The sequence below is a fragment of the Montipora capricornis genome, chromosome 9, assembly GCF_036669925.1.
Source record: "Montipora capricornis isolate CH-2021 chromosome 9, ASM3666992v2, whole genome shotgun sequence".
NCBI classification, from domain to species: Eukaryota; Metazoa; Cnidaria; class Anthozoa; order Scleractinia; family Acroporidae; genus Montipora; species Montipora capricornis.
This window is the reverse complement of record NC_090891.1, coordinates 33,328,167-33,350,666: the sequence shown is the minus strand read 5'-3', so window position 1 is coordinate 33,350,666 and position 22,500 is coordinate 33,328,167. Positions and strand designations below refer to the sequence as shown.

Below are 22,500 nucleotides of genomic sequence, written 5' to 3'. Positions count from 1 at the left end.
GTCTTCGACTGTTACTGCAATAGAAATTGAGACAAACACAGAATATTATGCAGAGCATCCAAAGATTGAAGAAGCTCTCCGTACTAATGCCAGGTGTAATGCGACGTGGTACTCTGAAAGTACGCTGTTCTCTTTGTGTTTGGCATGACTCGGTCCAAGCAACCTCAAGGATAAGGCAAATCGTGTGACTGCGATTGTAGAAGAAGCTCAAGGTAAGTGCAAACTGTGGCACAAGATTTTCTTTAAGAATTTTTCAGTCCCGTAAAATACATTTAATGGCCTCCACGAAAAAGTAAAGATGGAATCCATTGTGCGTTGCACGCTAATTTGAACTCCCCCATTGGGTTTGCCCCTTAGTTACTTATTAGTGGCTATTTCCATCTCCTGTTATTTCGAACAATTTTCCGTTTCTCTTGAGAGCAAGATGAAATATTCTTTTATAGGTGCCACAGTCAAAAAAGAATGGGCAGGGATGTTTCACCTCATGGCTTTAGCGTCAGTAATAGGGAGGTGGATTTTTCTGTTTATCCAAACACGGCATCCTTGGTACTAATTCTGTTGCATGGTGTCATAGAACCAAGGGTTATCAGCCAAGTGAAGTCAATTCCAATTCTAGTTTGGTTTCACCCCAACCACTTTATTCCACTCCTAGAAGTAGGCGGAGATACTATCAAGGAAAAAGAAATTCAAGACCGTGTCTCCACAACAACACAAGCTTTTTTGGCTCAAACCAAAGCAAGAAAAGGAAGCTAACCGAAGAAGAGGGTCTTTCAGCCTGTGATGGCGTAAAATCAGAGACCGAACCAGAAGCACCGAGAAAGACACATAAGTCTGAAATTACAAAGGGAAGAAGGGTAACATGTGCCACAGTGGACAAATGGAAGAAGACTGATTTAGCCATTTTTGAGGCAGACACTTGGCTTATTTATGATGTTGATAAATGTGAAAGGGGAAAGTTTTGTTCCACCCTCAAATGCACTGTCTGTGTCGAGTTTGAACAAGTGATAAGCAAAAGGCGTAACTTTTAAGCTTTCCAATGTTATTGATCATGCGAAATCAGAAGCGCATAATGAAGCCCTGGCTTTGTACAAGAGAATATTGGGTCAAACTCCACCACCCCCAATGCTTACAGGAAACCAGCGACCTCTAGAGTTCAAACTGAGTAAAGAACAAGAAGAAGTTTTCAGGAAGAAGTTTGACGTTTCATACTTTGTATTGAAAGAGGAAGTATGAGAAGATCATTGAACTAGAGAAAAGGCATGGTGTTCGGCTAGGCTCAACACATAACAATCGTATTGCAGTGCGTGAGTTCTTATCTTTTCAAGCTGGGGAGCTCAAGCAAGAGTTGTCAAAAGACATAACCAAAGCAAAGTTCTATAGCAATTTGTTTGATGGGACCACAGATAGCTCTGTGACTGAACAAGAAACCATTTGTGTCCTTTATTTCGATCCAGATGGAGAACTGACAGACAACATTAACCAAGAGCCAGAGATTGCAGTGAAGACGTGGTACCTCTCCTTACAGTGTCTGTCGAGTGCCACTGCTCAAGGTGTCGTTGATGGTATAAAGACTGCTCTTACTGACACAGGTCTGAAAGACGTAACAGCCACAACACCACCAGTACATGTCGGACTAGGAGGAGATGGCTACAGTACTAATAGAGGAGAAAAGAGAGGAGTAAAAGCAATTCTGAAGAAGGAGTATCCGTGGTTTCTATTTGTCTGGTGCATTGCTCATCGCTTGGAGTTGGCATTAAAAGAAGCTTTTAGTGGCACTTATTTTAAAGAGATTGATGACTGCCTTTTGAAACTCTACTGTCTGTACGAGAAGAGTCCTAATAGGCTGCGAGGTCTTCGAGAGCTGAGTAACATCTACAAAGATTCATTGGAGTTTGTGGAAGGATCAGTGAAACCAAAACGTGCGAGTGGGACATGATGGATCATTCACAAACTTAATGCACTTAAAGTCCTGGTAGATAAATTTGGTATTTTCATTCAGCATCTTGAGTCTTGTAGCAGTGACACTTCCGTGAAAGCTGATGACCGAGCCAAACTGAAAGGATATTTAAAGAAATGGAAGTCAGGAAAACTGTTTATCTTCTCTTGCTTCTTCGTTGATCTCTTAGAGACAGCAGCATGTCTTTCAGCTGCATTCCAGGAAACAAAAGTTGATGTGACTGTGTCCCTTGCCATGGCAAAAGCCAAGAAACATCTACTCGCACTGAAGGAGAGAAAAGTTGAGAAGCTAAAAACTTTCAGAGACTATTTGGCCAAGGTCAACGGTGGCTGTTTTCAGGGAGTGCAATTGCCTGGTTTAGATGGTGCAGTTGATCAGCTCAAGCAACATGGGGGTACATTTGTTGATTTGATGACAGAGGCTATTGAAGAACGGTGCGAGGGGACTGAAGACCTGATGGCAATGGCCAAAGTTTTAAATTGCGAAGTGTGGTCAAGAGCATATTCGATTAGCGAAGAAATTGACCAAACCATCTTGAAAGCATCTGACCAATTCCAGGATGCCTTGAAACAACACGGTTTTAGCTCAAGTGGTCCTGATGTGCTAGACGAATGGCGTGACCTTGTAGACTACACGGTTGAATTCCTTAAATGTATTTTATTGAAATTTGTTTTGTAGAAATTTATTGCGGCGCGAGCCGCGTGAGGTTACAAGATCAATCCGAAATACCCGATAACATTTTATAAGTCCAAGAGCAGCAGCGGCGCTTTCTTCATTGCAAATGTATTTTTTATTCGCCTGGCCAGTTTGTCCAGTATTCCTTTGTAGCTTTTTGTCGCTTATTTCTTTCCCACTCGTTACTTCACACTCAATGAAAACATAAACAAAGGCGCGTAAAGCATCTCGGTAGACAGAGAGTCTTTAAACCTGACAATCAACCAGGTACTTTACAGAGCACATGCACTTGATATAAAACTTGCCCTTTTGTCCACAATGCTTACAAAATAACAAAATGGAAGTGACCTGTTAAGATCATTGACCACTTTACATGCATCTCTGCAAATGTCATTTATTACATAACATTCATACTATGCAAAAACATTCACTATGTAAAAAACATTCACTATGTAAAGTGCTAACTATTGGCCTTGATAAAGGGCTATTCCTTGAAGCATCAGCTTTTGAATTTCTTTATGAGGGATGGGGGTCAATTCAGAGTGTATACACCCATTTCTTCTTTTATTTGAATTCTTTTACTTCATGAATGTTGTGTATTTTTCCCAGATTGGAAAGATGAAACAGTTAGTTCACACAACATATTAAAACTTATTTATCATGGTCGGTTCTTACATGGAAATGTCTCTTTATCTGGTAAGTAATCAATAAACTATTCCTCTTTTTTCCTCTTAAACGTACTTCTGGACTATTTGAATTGTGGTAAAACTTCTGGTCTTCTATGAAAGGGAAACTCTGTGGCTTGCATGTATTAGCTCTGCTTACAAGGCAAAACCTAGTGAAGGTGAAGTTTCTTTTTAACACCCAGTCTTTCATTGACAGCCCTAAATCTTGAGACAGGGAAGAGAAGTGTTATGCACCTTGTTGCCAGAGAGAACTTACCAGAACCGGCCACACAAGGTAGGGATGTGTTTGTCAAGTCCTCCCAACAAGAATGTTGTTGTTTTGGGTATCATGAAGAGCAACCCAAATTAAAGTCTTGCATTTCCTTTAAATGGGTTACATTATTTTTTTTCTGAAACAAGGATTTCAAAAGCTTTTGTTTTGATTCCTGTAAGACAACATAATTGTCTGAAAATGATTTGACGTCCTGGACGACAATTTTCATTATGTGACAAAATTTATGGCTGATTGTTGAACATGTTCTGTAAGACCCATTGACTCGAGAAGATAGGTTCAACTTCAACAGTCACTGTCATTTCGTAGTTCCAGTAATGTTGAAGTCACCCATGCCAACAGAGGCTTACCTAAAGAAGAAATCTCAGGATGTTTAACAGATTTCTCTAGGTGGAAAAAATTGGGTTTGTACCCAGTACTGTTATCCAGATTTTGAAATCTGTGAAATTCAAGCAACAGGATGTCTCTTCTGAAGTGTTAGTCACTACAATAGATCATTTTCACGTGACGTCATCATTTTCTAAAATCCAAAACTAAAGAGCCACGAAAGTTTTTATCCTCATCAGGCATAAGAGGCGGTAAATTTGTATCCATTTGCAATTTTAAAGCTCAATAGCGTGCTTCGTTTGGAAACCAGAGCATTTTGAATTTCTGAGTTATAGCGGTGCGTGACACGAGGCGACGATCGAGTTTATTGAGAAATATATATTTATCTCATGGTTTTGAGCCTTTTTAGAATTTAAAGCATTAGGAAAAGTGCTTAGGTAAATAGCTGTCTGTTCAGTACAGATGATCACTCGCATAGATAGCCAAAGTAAGTAACAGATGTTGACACTATTTTCCGGCCGCCATATTGGTGCACCACAGATGTGCACCAACATGGCGTTTTCATACTGGGCTCTGTAAATTTCTGCGAAACATTTCGACGAATATCTGAAGTTTGGGGAAACGCACAGGCCTAAAACTTGGAGAAGTGTCTTCTTCATTTATCTTCTACAACATCACGAATTCTTGACTTTTTCCACTGGATGGTTTTCGATTTATTTTTTTATTGCGTGACAGTGAAAACGATCTATTGAGGCACATGTAAAATGTTATTTTGCTTAACAAATAAATGCAAATCAGGGGTAAATGCTAAATATAGCTTTTTTTAATATGATAGTGACTGAGCTCCGGGAGGGGGGACTGGAAACTAGACATTTCAAAGTCCTTTTCTCAAAACCTAACCATACGACCAGGGTTAACAATATGATGTTGATACTGTCAACATTTTTTTTAAAAATTATCTCACAGTTCTGTATTATCGAAAATAGACGAAAATTGCCATTTTTGCCACTTGCCAAAAACTGTTATAATTCTATACGTGATTGTTTTTTCTCGCTAAGAAAATCCTGAAATTTTAAAGGGGGCTCGTATGGCCAGTTTTTGAGAAAAAGTCCTTCGAAATGTCTAGTTTCCAGTCCTCCCTTCCAGAGCTCAGTAACTATATTTTGCATTTTCCCCTGATTTGCATTTATTTATTAGGTAAAATTACATTTTACATCAATTGCAGTAACTAACACTTCAGACGAGACATCCTGTAGCTTTAATTTTACAGATCTCAAAATCTTGGTCGTTTCTTCAGAAAGCCACCTTAGGTACTGGTTAGGTCTTTCTCACTGAAACTGCACAGCATTAAATAAGTCACAATTATTATAAAGAGGTTTGAGTGTTTGATTGTAGTGTCATGACAATTTACGTGAGAACATAATTTTTGTTCAATTTGACAGGTCAAAGGAATCGGGAGAAAATAAGTCAACAAAGTTGCTGCTGCTGTATTGTTTGACTAAAGATTAAGCATCAACTCTTTACAGAGATCATCTTCTCTCAACATTTAACCTTGTTTTTAATGTTAGCTCTTTCAATTGAAATATGCTGGGTTTAAACCTGCATGCGCATGGAAATTTATCTGAGAACTTTCTTTACACAAGACTTGACTTGTGTCCAGTCTGTAAGGATTGTCCAGTAAGTGCCAGAGAAAGAAAATAAGGAAAACAAAGTTACTTGTGATAGTACTAATGGTTTCAATATTGGTTACAATACTTTGGCCGATGACGAATTCAGGAAAGTCTTAACTTAAGTGGATGGATGATATACATTATTTTGTTGACGGTGGTGTTTTACAGCAATAAATTTTTGCTGAATTCAGAAAACTTTTAAAAATTTTCATGATAAAAAGAATGAAAAGCCGTGACCACTTTTTTGTGAATGGCTGTTCATGATAATTTATTATTAATTTTCTGGTAGCAGCGGAGCGAAATAATGTTACCTATTTGGTGAGATCCAGTGAAAGTTACTGATGTCCCAGCTGTGCTTGCAGTGCCAGATTTTTAGTGACATTTGTGTGTTGTCTCTAGATAATATTAGGCAGATTTAGCAAAGACAATGCAATAGCAAAAAACACTCAATTTATTCAGTCTTAATGCCAAACTGAAAGCAGTGAAAGGAAGAAAAAGTAAGTTAAAACTGTTGGCGATAGTTGGATAACCATCAGAAATCATGTGCTCTTGACATGAAATTTTGTTGGTACTAATTTAGGGAAATGCAACTTGGTTTTACACTCTGTATCACTCTCTGCATTGATGTCAAATCTATCACAATTGCAGTTTGAAAAAACTGTCCTGGAAGGAAACACATAATACAGAAAAATGAAATTTTGGTCATCTAAAATTTATGCTAAAATTATGCAAGTTTTATCACTTAGCTGAATAAAGAAATTACTGATACTGATTGTGTAGCACACCAGTTTTTTACCAACAAACATCATGACCATGCAATGACAATGCTAAATCACTGAAAAATTGACAACACATCGGCTTTGTTGGCCTAACTTTTTTTTGGTTTTTACAAGTGCACATGCCATTGTCAGTGCCGTTGCATTATCTTTGCTAAATCTACATGTACCTATTGATAATGTTAGTAAACACAACCCATCATTTAGTTTAGACTTAAATATATTTATAACTGTATCTAGTTGACTCTGATGTGAGGCATTAATAAGAGTAGCAGTCTTGGAAGTTATGGGAAAATTCTTGTTTTATAAAAAAAATGTGTTAAATTTTTTTGTATGTGGCCTCAACAAAACCAGGAATCAGTAATTTGCTGTAAGGGGATCACAAGTCTTTCATTCGCTGAATTTTCACCTCCCCCCTCCCAAAAAATAAGAGAATGCCTGATTGCGGGTAAGCTTCAACTCTTCAGAAACAGTCGAATACTTAAAATTTAGTTTTAATGCTTAACCCATTGACACCTCAAACACTCTAGGACGCCCCCAATTGACGAGTAAAATCATCTGGCGTTAGACAGAGTAAAATCTGTTAAGTTTCACTCCTAGGAGTCAGTAGGTTATGTGTATGTGGGCTGCTTATTTTTTTATTTTTCACAGCATTAAGTATTTTCTTATACATTAGTAAATTTGCTCTCAGTCACACAGAAGACAAACAATTTGAAGCCTTACAACGCATTTGAATTAAAATAAGCTATTTTTAATTCCATTCTTGTTTTGTGGAAATTTTTAGTAGTTAAAGTGGCCTTCTTTTAACACAGAGTTCTTACTCTTTCATTCTGGTAGATATTGTTTTTTCATATTAAAGTTAATTTAAGGTTACTGTTTTCCTTGTCTAAGTTAATTATCTTTAGGAACGATAGCTTGATTTTGAACCACTAATGGTCATCATTGAACAGCCGTAATTATGAGAGAGAGAAAGACTTGACATGGAACTGGAGCTGCTTCACACCATCTATGCAAACATGGTGGGCAGATAAATCAGTCAATATCAGCCAAACCTGTATATTATTTTTTTCAAAACTATGACTAATTATTCAGAATATTCTCAATCTCTATGGAGACAAGCAGTGGGTAAGTCATGGGGTCTCTAACATAAAAGAGTCTAGAACAAAGAAGCAAGTGTGTCAAATTGGATATCACAAATTTGTCCTGAAAGACTAAAAAGTGGCAACTGTGTTTTATGTTTTGCTGGATGATGGACAGAAGTGGTTATCATGTGGTTACACTTCATTTCTCATGGTAAATCAAGAAATTTTGTGAGTCTTTTATCATTTTAATTTATAACATAGAGGGCAAAATTACGAAATGCTGATTGGCTGAAACAGAGAGCATTTTTCGTTTATTTTGGAAATTGCCTGGGGCAAAGTTACTTTCATTATTTTCATGTAGTGAAGGTTTTTTAGCACGGCTGGTTTTATTGCTTTGGCATTGTTGTACAAAAATAAATGTTTTACAGTTCATTGACGCTAACTGAACACTGAAATGGCTTCCTGTGAAATTATACAACAGTGTGCATTTTTGACCTTCTTAATGAAAGGAAATTTTGCCCTTTATACTATAAACAAGTTGTCGCAAGTTTCCTCATAAAATTAATGATTCATACCACTTGTGTTTTCGTTAAATTATTTTGCTGGGCCCCATGTGATTACCTATACAAATAAGATGTAATGTCAAGGTGTTAATAGTAGTATTTTAGCCAATATGACTAATGTTATTTCGTAAACAATAAATTATTACTTTAATTATGTATGCGTCATGTTTGCGTCAAATGAAAGACTTATATTTTCCTTCCATACAGTTTTTTTCCTTTTTCTGTCTATAGGGGAATCTTTTTTTACATTTTTTCCTTCATTGGCATAAGCCTGTCATTTTGTAATGGCCAAAAATTCATTACTGAATAATCATTGAAAGTGCATAATTTGCATAATCTCTGAAGCTTTGATTGCAGTTTACCAGATAGAGCGAGTTTCAGTCGAGTGTCGTAAAACCAAAACCAAAGTAATTACTTTGGCCATTCAAAAAGGATGGAGACAATCCGGTTAACAAATCAAAACTTGAAGTAATTACACGTAGCCGACACAAAGTGCGGGAAAATGTGCACGCGTGAGCCACGATTGGTTTTGGTTTCACTTCTGATTGGTTGAGAAAGTGGCGCAAGAACTTTGCACCAATCACTGAGTGAAGTAATCATAAACCAAAGCAATTCACTAATTACTTTCAACCTTTCGACATTCAATTGAAAACCGCTCTAATCTCCGAGTAATTACGGTTTGAAAATTTGAAATTTTACAAAGAATGTACAGGGTGATTGGTGCTTTTGCCACCCAAGAATTTATCAGTTTTTGATGAAAGTCAATTTATGATGCCTTCTGTCAGCAAACATGTATGCTAATTAGACAGAATGTAAACAATGACGTCAGCAAAGATTCGCCTATTCACGAAGTGACTTAAGCCTTTCTCACAAGAGATTTATTTCTGAACGACAGGGTTTGTACACTTTTTGTGTACTAAATTTCCATGACTTTTCCAGGACTTTCCAGGACCATACAAGACAAAATCCATGACCTAGGAAAGCCTAATAAGGGCTGCGAGGGAGACTACTTGAATATACATATGTGTTCCAGAGTTTGAAATGTGCATTTGCATTAGCCAAAACTTGTGACCAGAATTTTATTTTGTTTGTGCAGAGCTAATTTTCCAGGATTTTCCATGACTTGTCGTCATTTCCAGGATTTCCAGGCCTGGATTTTACAAGATTAGAAATCCATGACTTTCCAGGATTTCCATGTCCCGTACGAAGCCTGGAACAGGTTTTTTGGATTTGCCTACTCTTAACAGATAAATTAAGTGCTTATAATTACCTGTGGCAACTTTTTCATGGTACTGTAATTCAATGAACATGCGAAATTTTTTTCCTTTGGGTTGAGCCCATGTAAATAGATTCCTGTTATTATTAATAAACGATTTTTGAGTGTACAAAACTGTATCAGGTGTTTGGCCTGTAAATTTTTCAAAGTGTCACATTGGTTGGGTTGGGAAAAAACTTTTTATTAGCAAACTTAGTCTTCACTGGTGTTTTAGGGGTGTGGTATTTCCTTTGTTTCACTTTTATACCAACATTGTTGCTTTATTCCAAATAATGTTTTTAATTATTTTATTCTCACAAGACTCTTCAACCATGTATTATTTTACATTATTTACTGGTTTCCCTTTGGTCTGATTTCAGGGACAATAATCACTGTATATAAACAGTGATTCGACCACAGGGGGCAATACCACCAGTGTTCTGCTGTTCGCCGGTTAATAAGACCACAAAAAATATTCCATACTTTAGGCATCAAAACAGAACGTCTCTATTACCTCCAGTCCATAAATTTGTGGATAACTTTCTGGAGATTGACCCTTTTAAGTTTACGACCTGGCCCTTAGATCAAGTCCTTTGTGAAGTTATCATTAGTCCTTAATTCCATTTCTGTTTAATAGGGAATAGATATACAGCATAGTACCAAAATGCAGTGTTCAGAGGTACATGTGTATATAGATGATACTAAGCTACTGGTAGTTATCTCCTTCAAAATGAAAGTTAGTTTGGAAGTCTTTGCCAACTTAACAGATGACTTGCATAGAATACGTCAATGATGTTCCATCAACTTTTTATTGTTGAACCTGAGCAAAGCTAAACTTATGCTCTTTCGCAGGAGGAAAATGCACTCAAGATTGGTCACTCCATGCCTCACCTTTATGGGAAGAGAACTCAACCTGAACACACTGCTAAAGACCTTGGGGTGATTTTGGACACTAACTTGACCAATGATGAACACATTACCAAAATTGTCTCCTCCTGCATGTCTTGTCTCAGTCAAAATTAATAAGAAATTGTCTCCTTCTGCATGTCTTGTCTCAGTCAGAATTAATAAGTCGCACTTTAGTTCTTAGTAAACTTTTTTTATTTTTCGAACGTATGGGTGAACAAGTCAAAGTGTAATGTAAGTAAATAACAAAATATCCAGAACTTCGCTGCTCGATTCGTGACCAGAAAATGCAAATGTGATCATGTTACACCAGTTCTAAAAGAGCTATTAAAATGGATGCAAGTAGCAACTCAATTATACTTTAGGAATGCTGTCATTTGGCCTTTAAATGCCAAACATCCTGTGTGCCAGAGTACCTTTCCTCTCAGTTCATAAAGCGAGGAGAAATATGCAGGCATACCACAAGAAGTTCAAGGATGCTGAACATTCCACTTTTCAAGACTGCTAGTCATCAGAGGACTTTTTATTATAGAATAGTTAGTATTTGGAACTCCATGGATAGCTATCTTAGAACTCTTAAATCAGTATCTGCTTTTAAATTTAACATGAAACGTAAACTGATCAAGGATTTTATAGATTCTTACGTATAACTGTAAATAATTTTTAGGGGCCTTAAGTAGATTTTTATTGTTGTAATCTTATCTTTATTTATGTAGTTATTTAAATTAAAATTATTGTCTTTGAAAAGCCTCTACAGGGAAAGCCAGTAAAGTATGTATGTATGTTTGCATGTACCAATCACCTCCAAGGAGTCAAAGAGGAAAAAATTGCTTCCTGTTACCATTATCACTTCAGTATGCCAGTTTTCTCCTTGAAGCAATGAAATTGGTGGAAATCTACCAAGCTTCAATTCACTTCTACATCAATGAATACCGGTAATAGTTTTTTCCTACAGTTTGCTCTGACTAGGCTTTAAAATAATGAAAACAAGGCTCAATTTCAGTTCACCTTGTTTCAATACAGTCGGTAAGTGTATACATGCGCATTTTCGTCGAACAGCATGATTTAGGAGACAAACACAATAGGGTGGAGTTTTAATCATAACACAATCAACTCTGACCTCAATTTCACTTAAAAGGCCAGGTAACATGTGGCTCTTAAATTATGGTAAAATCAACTATTAACCCATTGACCCCTCAGGCAACCTAGGATGCCAGGAGTCAATGGGAAAACACCACCCAAAAACACTGCTGGAAAATAAATGAACATTCGGTTGTCTCTGAAATTCTTGTAATCCAGAATAAAGGCAAAAACAAATTAAAAGTTTGTAAGGAGTAAATGGTAACAATAGCAAAAAGAAAAACCTTCCTTTTCTTGATAACAATTCTGCTTTCAGTAGTGAGCACTGCAGTGTTGCCAAAGAAATAGAATGGATATTTGGACAATGAAACAAACAGGACAAGGATTTAATGCCTTGATCTTTGGATATTAATTAAATGACCTTTGCTTTTCCTTTCCTATTACCCATTAACAGCTATCTGCATCTTAGCTGGCAGTCACAGTTGTTTCAGTGTTTTCCTGGTTTATGGTAGGTTTGCTTGTTGTGGTTTTGAAGCCAAGATAAGTTTCCTAGCTATCTGCAGGACCATGTAATGCTTAAATTACTAGAGGTGAAAATATGACAATCTTTTGCCCTTACTTGGTACACCTGAAGTAAGGTCATATGGGTGAAACAGCAGACTGTCCTTTATCTGTTACACTATCTAACCATCTATCTTTGACTTTAAATCCAATATCATATGGCATTTACAGTACAGGTCAGAGAAAGTGTCCTCGTTTAGGCGTTTTTAACGCCTTAATAAAAGAGGCACAAATGAGAGTGCATTTGGAAACATGTTTCCAAAATGCACCTGTATCGGAGCTATTTAGTATGTACGAGCTACGGAAGCACTTTGCTTAGTTAAACAATAGCTTAAACAATGCCCAGTAAAGATGGCAACGTTTGAAAAATGTGAAAAAGGAAGGTATAAATTTCAGCCATTTTCTAATACACCTATGAGAGAAACTGGTACATTCAAGAGGAAACAACTATTGTTAAATACCTAGACTTTCACTCAACAAAACAAGCACTGTCCCTGATTACATTCAAATGTATACCCTGATCGGGATACAATTCTGCAGTTGTTGCCGCTCCAGATGTCTTGCTACGATTGTTGAAGGAAAAGTCTAAATATATAACAAAGCAATAATTAATTAACGTATGGTCCCTTGGGAAACTAGTTATTTTTGTTTTCCCTCGAGTCCTGATGTGTCCCTCAACGAACATCAGGACTCAAGGGAAAACAAAACTAACTGTCCCCCTCGGGACCATACATTAAGTATATACATGTATTGTACAAAGGCATTTTGTTTTTTAAAATTATCTCGTGTCCAGGACCATTTTAAAAAAAAAGTGTCCAAATGAGCAATAAGTAACTAGGAGATTTGTATATACTTCATTGACAACTCTCCCTAGGGGCTTTCTAGGGCCAAAAAGCCGCTCACAACATCAGCCCAACAGCGGCGGGTCTAATCTGCAGGTCGCAGGTCATTGTTTCACCAATACAGAAAGTATCCTAAACATTCTTAAAAGCTAACCTTAGGCCTAATTAGGCCTAAGGTTAGCTTTTAAGCCTAATTAGGCCTAAGGTTAGCTTTTAAGAATGTTTAGGATACTTTCTGTATTGGTGAAACAATGACCTGCGACCTGCGATCTGCAGCCACATGTAATTTGCTGTGAGTTGACTAGAAAACCGGAGTACACGGAGAAAAACCCTTTAGTCAGGTAAAGAGCAACTGTAACTAACCTCACATACTATCGCTAAGGTGGAAGGCATGGTTCATGACCAATGCATTATCTCCCCCCTCCCCCCCTCCCCCACCCATCTGCAGTGGGTCTCACATTTAAATTAAACATTAAATGTAAACAATTATTCACAGCACCCCGATGATTCCTTTGTTTTCAGTTTTGATAAATTCACTCCTTCAGAAGCAGAGAAGTCACTCTTGCCTCTGGATTGTTCCAATTCATTTAGTCTTTTCACAGCTGCAGTGAAAGCTATGTTCACATTTGTGGAATCTTTCGCGCTAGTTTCATAGTAAGGTATTCCTCCCAGTTCCTTGCAAAAATTATGTGCTTCTTCCTGAGTCACAATCCTCTCGTTAACGTCAATTTTATTCCCCAAAAGGATAAAAGGAACGTTGTCTTCCTTGCGAACGTCTGCGTAATACAGAAACTCCTTTCTCCACATTGCCAAATTTTTGAAGCTCTTCACGTCATCAACTGCGTAGACCAACAAACACAAGTCCGATCCTCGATAAAACGGTGTCCTTAGGCTCTTAAATCTTTCTTGACCTGCCGTATCCCAGATTTGTAGTGTGTACGATTCTTCATCTACGACAACATCCTTGTTTAAAAATTCCACACCGATGGTGTGGTACGACTGGTTGTCAAATTTGTTGCTGACAAATCTGTTCATAAGAGACGATTTTCCGACTCCACCATCGCCAAGCAGTACTACTTTTAAAAAGGTTGCCTTGGTGGACATTGTAGTCTTTTTTCTTAGAGTTAAGAAAGTAAACTGATCATGCAATCCGTCAAATAATCCACGTTCTGATTGAAACTTTTATATAAACTTCGCTCTCACGTGACAAGCCGATAAAGGTCATGGGATTCGATATAGGCCTGCAATACCACAATTACGCGTCGGCGGCCACGTCGCTACCAACGTCACTGCTCGGGCTGTAATGCTAAATTTACTGTTTTTTGGTCAAAACCGGGTAAAAATCTAAATTAATTCTCCAGCTCTTACGTGTAACATTCCTTACAAGTCATTGAGATCATACGAAATAATGGACTCCGAGAGATTGGACCAGGAAACAGGGCCGTCCAAAAACACGTTGGAGTTATGATCTCACCAGACAGCTTGGACCTGCATGGTCGAGGACAGATATCTATGGGATCATTCCAAGGAGGGGCTCCTCCGCCAGGAGCAAACTTAGCTCTGTCAATGATGAATGGCACAAAGAGCTATTCGTATTAACTTTTGGCGATTTTCAGAGGACAACGTCTCCAAACTTTTTCAAATTTCAATCCATTTCCAACCCTAATCCTAACCCTGAAGGTTTTACCGTGTTTAGATAATTTTGTGTAATAGATAACGACTAAATGACAAAATACACCACGTATCTTCCGACACTGGCGATGCGAAATATTCACTTCCGGTTGCCGTCCACCTCTAAAAATTCGCGTGCTCACGGACACCGGAAGTGAAATTTAGCATGCCAAAACAGTGGTCTCCCAGAAATTTTTATACTAATCTTATAGTGAAACAAAATTACCAATAGGAAGAGTCAAGACAAGTTAAAAAGGAAAGCAGTTCTGTATATCATTGTGACCAATATTTGGATCCCATCTTTTGTACAAATTAATAAATTGTATTTCTTTTCTACATTTTTAGAAGTCTTAATTTTTTCTCCGTGCAGTTAAAGCATTTTTGAAACAAATGATTTTATGCATTTATAAATGAAATGACATCACACATATCTTTGAACTCGAAAAAGCTTTGTGACCTCATGTAATGCCTCTTATTTATGAATTATTACACTGGTTGCCAATTAAATATAGAATTGATTTTGAAATACTTTTAACATTCTTACCTGTGCTGCACCGAAACTGTGGATTGCGTCATCATTTGACATAAGAAGCGCCAGCACAGTTAGTATTTTTAAAGCCAAGCTAAAAACTCACCTTTTCCGTCATGTATTGTTATCATAGTTGTTTTTATTATAATTTGTGTTTGCTTTTAATATTATTGTAATTTTAGCTTTTTAAATTATTGTAAGTTTACTATTAATAAATTGTAATTTTAGCTTTTTAGCCTTTTTTTAAATTTAGTTTTTAATCTTGTCATGCGCATTCGAACATTTTATGGAATTTGCGCTTTATAAATGTCCTATTATTATTATTATCATTATTATTATTATTATGAGGAGATTTGTAACAGGGCACTCGAATAGATGTAGCATTAATGAATATTAGTTTTATTGTGAGAAACAGCTTCAGTAACAGTGAGTATTCAGTGGGCCAAATTATTAAAAGAATGGTGTAGATTGTACTGTATATGTTCCCCACTTCAAACAGTTTATTCCATGTTAGTATATTTTCCACCAAATGAACTGCTTTGAAAGGACGTGTTTCCAACCATCAGTTCTCCCAGCTTGGAAGCTATCATTATTTAATGGAAGGACAGGTTGGAGAACTATAACTCTTTCCATCCTTTGAGTGAGACTAAAATACCATACAATTTTACTCGTAGATGGGGGCCACTTTCGGGGTGAATGGGTTAAAGTGCCCCTGTGATCAAAAAAACCACTTCCTTTTTTCCTTCAGATTTTGAAAGTGTGTTTACTTAATAACACCTGACTGGCAAAATTTTGAGCTTTGATTTTTATCCAAAGGCCATTTACTTTGAGTGTAAGTTTTGGATTTCACGGTCCGCCATTACTCACGTTCAAAACTGACCGATTGGACCTCAGACGGTTGGATCCAGGGAAAAGTGACGTCAGAGGCTCACTAGCTTAAAATTTCAGCGTGTGAATGCAGCTTATTATATATGCAAAGCGTGAGTTTAAAAGTCTGAAAGCTCAAAACCCCCGTGCTGCATATTAATTCTGCCGCGTACACACGTATTGCATTCTTAAACTAGTGAGCCTTTGACATCATTAATTTTCTCCTCGATCCAGCTCTCTCAAGAACATAATGTTAGTAATGGCGGACCATTAAATAGGAAAATTACAGTTAAAATAAAGAGGTGTCTTTTTTAAATCAAGGCTTAAAACGTGGGTCACTTAGTGTTTTGTTAACATAGTTTTGAAATCCAAAGAAAAATATGAATTGATTTTTCGGTCACAGGGGCACTTTAAGGAAGGGGATCATCTGTGTGGAGGGATGAAGAATGGCTGGAAAACGTTTTGGTCGAAAGTTTGAGTTCAGAAACCCACAGGCGTTCAAAAACAAAATGAACCCGGGCCCGGGTCAAACATTTTAAACCAGAAGATCACTCGCTACTGACAAACATATCGGTCGAGCCTAGAATTAAATTGGCACAAAAGCACGAGGCCATAAAGTCACATTCACATTACTGCCGAGAAAATCAACACCAAAAAACTAAAAACATTATTTTTGAGACCAACTATTTTCTTGGAAGAAAACGTATCACACAGCAGTATAGAGCCTCATTGGGCAAAAACCATTGCTAAATGAATCCTACAGGAACCGCCTAAAAGAGGCGTCCATTCAAATATGTACTCAAGAGAGCAAAATTATGACAAAGGCAACAGAAACCAGACCACGCACAAGGGAGTCGTGTAGGTCTGTCAAACCTTTTTAACACTTGACTTTCTCCCTTTCATAAATCTAGTAAGGATCCATTAAACAAGCACTCCATAGATGGTCCTGGACAAGATTATTCATTTTCTTAGTTACAGAAATTAGACAAACTGCAAAACCCATAATTTTGAAAAAAAATGTTTTTTTCAAAATTCCACTCTAATATTTTCCTTTTAAATAATAAATATTGTTCATACAGGATTTTTTGTGTAACTTTCGTCGTTATTTTAAAATAATATAGGAGAACAATCTTTGCTGTCCTTCCTCTGCTGCAATGGTTGGCCCAGATGAAGAAAAAAAGGTAATTTTAAGCATGAGATGTTGTCATTTACTGAATTGTGAAGGACTAAAGTTGTGGTTGATAGGAACAGTTTTCTTGCATGGACTTGGCCTCTACAATTTGGGGAAATAATCAAAATACAAAATTCACATGCAGATGTATATCTAGTTCGTAAAATCATTGTTTTATAAAGCATTTTTTAACATGGTGCTTGAAGTTTGGTTGAACTGAATCCAGAGGTGCAAATCTTGTGGTATTGTAGGGCTTTGTACATTCCAACCAGTCAATAACTGTACCAGCTCAGATGGCGAATTACGTCTTTCAGCCTTACTTCCTTGAACCAACGTATTCTTTGTGATGACAACAGCATAAACAAAACCACCAAAATCAGAAAACCTCTGCTCCAAGTAGAATGCAGTTTCATCCCAGGCCAAGACTCTGGTAGTAAGAACCACCTTTTGAAAAAGCTCTAGTGATCTGCGATAACGAACGCTTGAAGCTGCTATTGTGACACAACATTTGTTCTTTCGCATCACATTCATCATTCCACTTGTGATCCAAAAGTTAATTCTTCCAAAGTCACATTCACGAAGATATCTGTAAGAGGAAAGCCAATGATAAAAAACGTTGGGGTCAGAGATTTTTCTCTTCTTACAAACCTTGACCATAATCCTCTCAAAATTTAAGAGACAACTTCAAAAGAAGATCAAAAGTCTAATTCCAGTTGCCATCTGTCACAAAAATACCAGTGTCCGTTTTCTAAGGTTTATACTTGATAAGTGTTTTTCAAACACATTTTCCAAAAAATATCCACACTCTCCAGCCCCTAGAAATCTTAATATTATTTTCAAAGGCTATATTATATTTTGAGAACCCACTCCCATTTTGAATTGTTTTGAAAGCCCACCATTACATTGTTATTGTAATTATTTTGGTGACTAGAATCCAACTGAGCCCCACACTAAACGGTTGGCTCAGTTGAATTGGATGAGCATGAGACGACTGTTTTGATGTTGTGGGGTCAACTCTGGCTGGACCAACACTCAGGGTCTTTAACCCATTGACCCCTGAGAGTGACACTTAATAGATTTTACTCTGTCTAATGCCAGACATCATCAGTGGTGGGTGTCCTAGTGAGTTTGAGGTGTGAATGTGTTAAATAACTGACAGAGGAAAAAGTGCTGCCTTTGAAATTTCATATGGAAATGGTTAGACTTTCAAGTCCTCTCGGATAAGGACTATAAACCACAGGCCTCATCTCACAACCTTTGCTCATAAACTCAATAAACTCTGTGGGATGTTTAAAAAAGATCTCACACACTACTCGGAAAGAACACGACAAAGAGTCATGGTGTGGTCAGAATTCTAAGGGCCACGAGTTATTAAGTGTTGTAATACTAGGGAGCTTAAGCAAAAACAACGGCGGCGACAACAAGAACGTCGCAAATTTGCATATTTAGCGGGAAAAAACAATATTTTTGCACGCCCTGCACAAGCATTTTTCACTTTGGTTCATTTCTTTGCCGTTGTCAGCAAAACAACAACGTGAAATCATCAAATTTGAGGTTTTATAAAGAACGTTAGCACTTGAGGATAAATTCTCATTTTCTACCTTAAATTAAGGGCTATTCCGACCAGTGTCATTTTTGAGGAACTACCACACCATTGTCATATTAAAAAGGTTGAAATAGTCACAAAGTTATTTCAATAACGTGAGATGACGTTCTCGTTGCCGTCGCCGTCGTCATTGCTTAAGCTCCCTACTATTACAAATGTATTAAGTGCTACCCCCACTTTGTTTGTTTGTTTGTTTGTTATTTATTTGTTTGAGCAGGTTGAAGTTTGGCAGCTATTCAGGTGATGTGGACCTGCTATACCCACCCACCCATATACACACAGAGGGCAGCCACAACACCGGGAACTTCATCCCCTACTCTTCTCGAATAGTGTGTGGGTTCTTTAACGTCCCACAGGGAACTAATGAACACAAAGTTATTTGTGAGATGGGACCTCTGGCTTATCGTCCTTGAAAGTCTAACCATTCGCACATGTTATTAGAAAGGCAGCACTTTCTCCTCAGTTATTTAAAGACCCCAAGTGTTGGTCCAGTCGGAGTCAAACTCACGACCTCCCGCATGGCAGCCCGGTGCTCAACCAACTGAGCCACCGGTGCATAACAGGAGTACAATCTATGACCTTCCCCACTGAAAATTCAAATCTCTCTCACTGAGCTTAAAGTCAGACTCCTGTGAGATGTGCCATTAAATCAGATTCAGGTCACAACTGTCCTGCAATACTGCTGCTTCGAATTTCTTCAATTCTATAGACCTTATTCATAAATGGCGGTCAATTTATAATTCTTTTGTCGAAGTGAAAATTAGCCTACCAAGCACCATACAGTGAATTGAAAAGAATTCTTGCTCTAAAATGAGGCTTGGTAGGCTAATTTGCACGTGGACAAAAGAATTATAAATGTGACCGCAATTTATGAATAAGGTCTATCGTAAGGCCAATTTTCCGTGGACCGTGGATTGTTTCTTTCTTATGTTTTACCTCTTGATTAGAAACATAGATGCGAGTATGCCAGGGAAAAGAAGGGGCAATGTTAATAACAGAAGCTTATCACGATCAGCAAAACAAAGCCCAGTATGGAAAGCTTTTATAACCTTACCTAGCATTATTCATGTGAAGGTTGAGATCCACATCCGACGGCAAAACGACAAAATTCGTATCACAACGATCAAGAAAATAATGATTGGGTTTTCTATCAAATATTATCTTTTTTAAAACAATCCAGGTTACTCGTAAACTCCAGTTCACGTCAAAAAACATATAAAGAAGAGGTACAATTATACCATAAATTCCTAAAAGTCTCTTTATCACCACCCATGTCAAAAGAATGGCCGCAAATACCAAGGAAATGTCTTTCACTCGTCCCATCATTGTTTTTCTCCACGTTCGGGGCAAAACTTATCTCTTTATGTCGTGCGATACTCCACAAAATGATCCCGGGGGATAACTCTGAACCAGTCTTTTCTCAAATGTTTTTTTGGTCAAGCGGAAGTGAGCTGTTTCCTTTTTAATAGGCCATTTCCACAATGGTTCCGAGTTCATGTCCACCTCCTCTTCAAAGCGAGTCTAAGTGCGAAGTTTTTGTGATGGTCATTAGTTCTACTTTAGTAAAGAATGAAAACTAATTTTCTTAAGAAAAACTTTGCTTTGAAGAGGAGGCAGACATGAACTCGGAAATGGCAATTATCTTGACATTATGTACAACATTTATATTGTTAAGTGCCTCATCACTAATAAGGGTGATAAGTTGAAAAATCTGGGAAAGACTACTGTCCTGACAAACGAAATGCTCACTTCAGGTTTCAATCCATGGCTCAAAAATGTCTCTTGCTAACACCGATCAAATGCTCACAGAACCAAGATAATTTGCCGAAAGAACAAATCATCAAAAACTGAAAATGGGTGAAATCGAGAACACCTGTCAACCTTGAAATTTAAAACCTCAAGAGGAATTTTACCAAGAAAAAAAAAACAGTGAGGAATAGAAAGCTAGCAAAATAACGTACTCTAAAAAGGTAAGTTGCTGCATCACACTGGATGAAAACAAATTAATGATCAAAAGGAAATTAGTAATGGTGAGTGCAGGAATAACTCTCTGACCCAGAAAGGTCAAGAGGGGTGACTAAAATTCAACTGAGTCCAACATCGATCGGCTGGCTCTGTTGAATTAGATGAGCATGAGACTACTTTGTGGGGGGTTGGGACGTATACAAAACATGGACCCCAGGTCGGACCACCCATGTGGACCCAGTCAATGGACTAGCGTACCCCCTATGGACCACCCCTCATTTTGTAAATTCAATACGTTTTCCAAGCAGAAAAATCTTCAGACGAAAGAGACTAGGACTAGAAGCGAACAACTCCCATACTAAGCCTATGTCACAGTATTTTTATAGACCAGGCGTGAGCCCAGGTACAATCTATTTTTAGACTAGCTTTTCTGCAAAAAGACAAAAGATAATTCCAGTTAGGTGATGCTATGATGTCAAGTTAGTTTCTTGTAATTGGTCATCAGGCTCCGCAGGAGTCTCATTAGGGGAAATATAGGGCTTGTTCGCTCATGGGCTATTGATTTATGCAATTGCCTGTTTTATAGACACTTATACCACCTATTTGGTGGGATTCATCTATAACCCGCTTTTCAAATATAAGTTCATTTCATTCATAAAGTCCTTCACCAGAACAAATGAGCCCAACAAATTGACCTGCTCCCAACTGATTGACTATAACGCTCAGTTGGTTGAGCATTGTGCCAGCATCGCAGAGGTCATGGATTAGAATCTTGTTGAAGCCACCTGAATTTTACAGGTGCTATAAAGACAATTGCTTAAATTGTCCAGATAAATGAGGATCACCTCCCTCTTTTGTGACTTTGCAAAATGAGGGGTTGTCAACAAGGGTTAAAGTCCATTGACCAGGTCCACAGGGGTGGTCCATAGACATGGGGGCCATGTTTTGCATACATCACGGGGGTTGTGGGGTCAAGTCTGGCTGGACCAACCCTCAGGGTCTTAAAATAACTAAGGAAAAAGTGCTGCCTTTGAGATTTCATCTGCAAATGGTTAGACTTTCAAGTCCTCTCGGATAAGGATAAGGGTGGGTGGGTTTGAGATGAACCCTCAACCTTAAAGTGCAAACTATGATAAAAAATCACTTCTCGTTTTTCTTCACATTTTGAATTAAGTTCTTGGGCTTAACACTGAAAATGAGAGACTATGCAATCATTTCAAGAGACAAAACTATTAATAATATTATTACTTTGACAGCAATTAAGCCCTCAGAGAGCTGGATCGAGGAGAAATGACATCATTTACTTACAAGCTTAAAAAATTAATGTAGTGTGTGAATGCGGCTTTATTAGTATGCAGAACATGAATTTGCAATCCAAAGGCCAAAAACTGTCATGCTGCATACTAATTAAGCTGCATCCACACACTTCATTTTGATACCGGTATCACTTTCTTCTACATCCAGAGCACTGAAAGCTTATAAGTTGGAATAGCACCAAGTAATAGTGGACTGTTAAATCAAAAATGTGGGGTTAAAATAAACAGTCTCCCTCTTGAAATTATAACAAAAAAATTACCTGTTGAGCATTTATTAATGCATGTACTTTCGAAATATGAAGAAAAACAAGAACTGAGTTTTTCAACATATTAGCAGTTTAAGGAGGTTAGGTAACTTTAACCGTCTGGCAGTTGTGGACTAGATTGCCCACTATGGTCTTGGCTGGCACATACGGCAATAATAATTATTATTGTACTAGGTTTAATTATTATTTTCTTTCAGATTTCTTTCACCATTAATATTTTGATTATTAATTCTGGGAAAAAAAAACAATAGTCTTGACCAGAAACAATGGTGGACACATCATGGTCAAAATAATATTTCATGACTTCTGCTCTGTTAGTACATTGAGGCCATAAATTAGGGAAACTTGAATTACTTTGATTCAGAAACAAATAATATGCTGTTCATTTATTGTTCACTGTGTTTGAAGTGTTAGAAATTTTCATTTCCCAAGGCTATTTTTTTACCAAAATTAACTGT

General features: G+C 37.5%; 4 protein-coding genes across 5 annotated transcripts in view; 1 reads left to right on the top strand and 3 right to left on the bottom strand.

Annotated features, from left to right (window-relative positions):
- The window catches only part of LOC138016923 (ubiquitin-like protein 3), a 15,141-nt gene extending 6,980 nt beyond the window's left edge, over positions 1-8,161 (top strand). The window contains exons 3-5 of the mRNA XM_068864097.1: positions 3,242-3,328; positions 3,515-3,592; positions 5,359-8,161. Coding sequence (XP_068720198.1) covers positions 3,242-3,328; positions 3,515-3,592; positions 5,359-5,414 — 221 coding nt within the window. The 3' untranslated portion in view covers positions 5,415-8,161. The remainder of the gene's footprint in view (positions 1-3,241; positions 3,329-3,514; positions 3,593-5,358) is intronic.
- Positions 8,162-13,030: 4,869 nt separating this feature from the next.
- Positions 13,031-13,855, bottom strand: LOC138016920 (ras-related protein Rab-9A-like). The gene has a single exon (XM_068864094.1). It carries the CDS (start codon positions 13,753-13,755, stop codon positions 13,138-13,140), a length of 618 nt encoding a protein of 205 aa, XP_068720195.1. The 5' UTR covers positions 13,756-13,855; the 3' UTR covers positions 13,031-13,137.
- A 2,386-nt stretch (positions 13,856-16,241) lies between these two features.
- On the bottom strand, positions 16,242-19,891 carry LOC138016919 (protein THEM6-like). Its single transcript, XM_068864093.1, has 2 exons — positions 19,550-19,891; positions 16,242-17,475 (listed from the first exon to the last, which is right to left on the bottom strand). The coding sequence occupies exons 1-2, from the start codon at positions 19,819-19,821 to the stop codon at positions 17,064-17,066; spliced, it is 684 nt and encodes a 227-aa protein (XP_068720194.1). The 5' UTR covers positions 19,822-19,891; the 3' UTR covers positions 16,242-17,063.
- A 1,765-nt stretch (positions 19,892-21,656) lies between these two features.
- Positions 21,657-22,500, bottom strand: part of LOC138016922 (DNA-directed RNA polymerases I and III subunit RPAC2-like) — a 4,764-nt gene continuing 3,920 nt past the window's right edge. For both annotated transcript variants that reach the window (XM_068864095.1, XM_068864096.1), the window contains exon 5: positions 21,657-22,500. This exon is cut by the window's right edge and continues 912 nt beyond it. The gene's annotated coding sequence lies outside the window, so the exon portion shown is untranslated.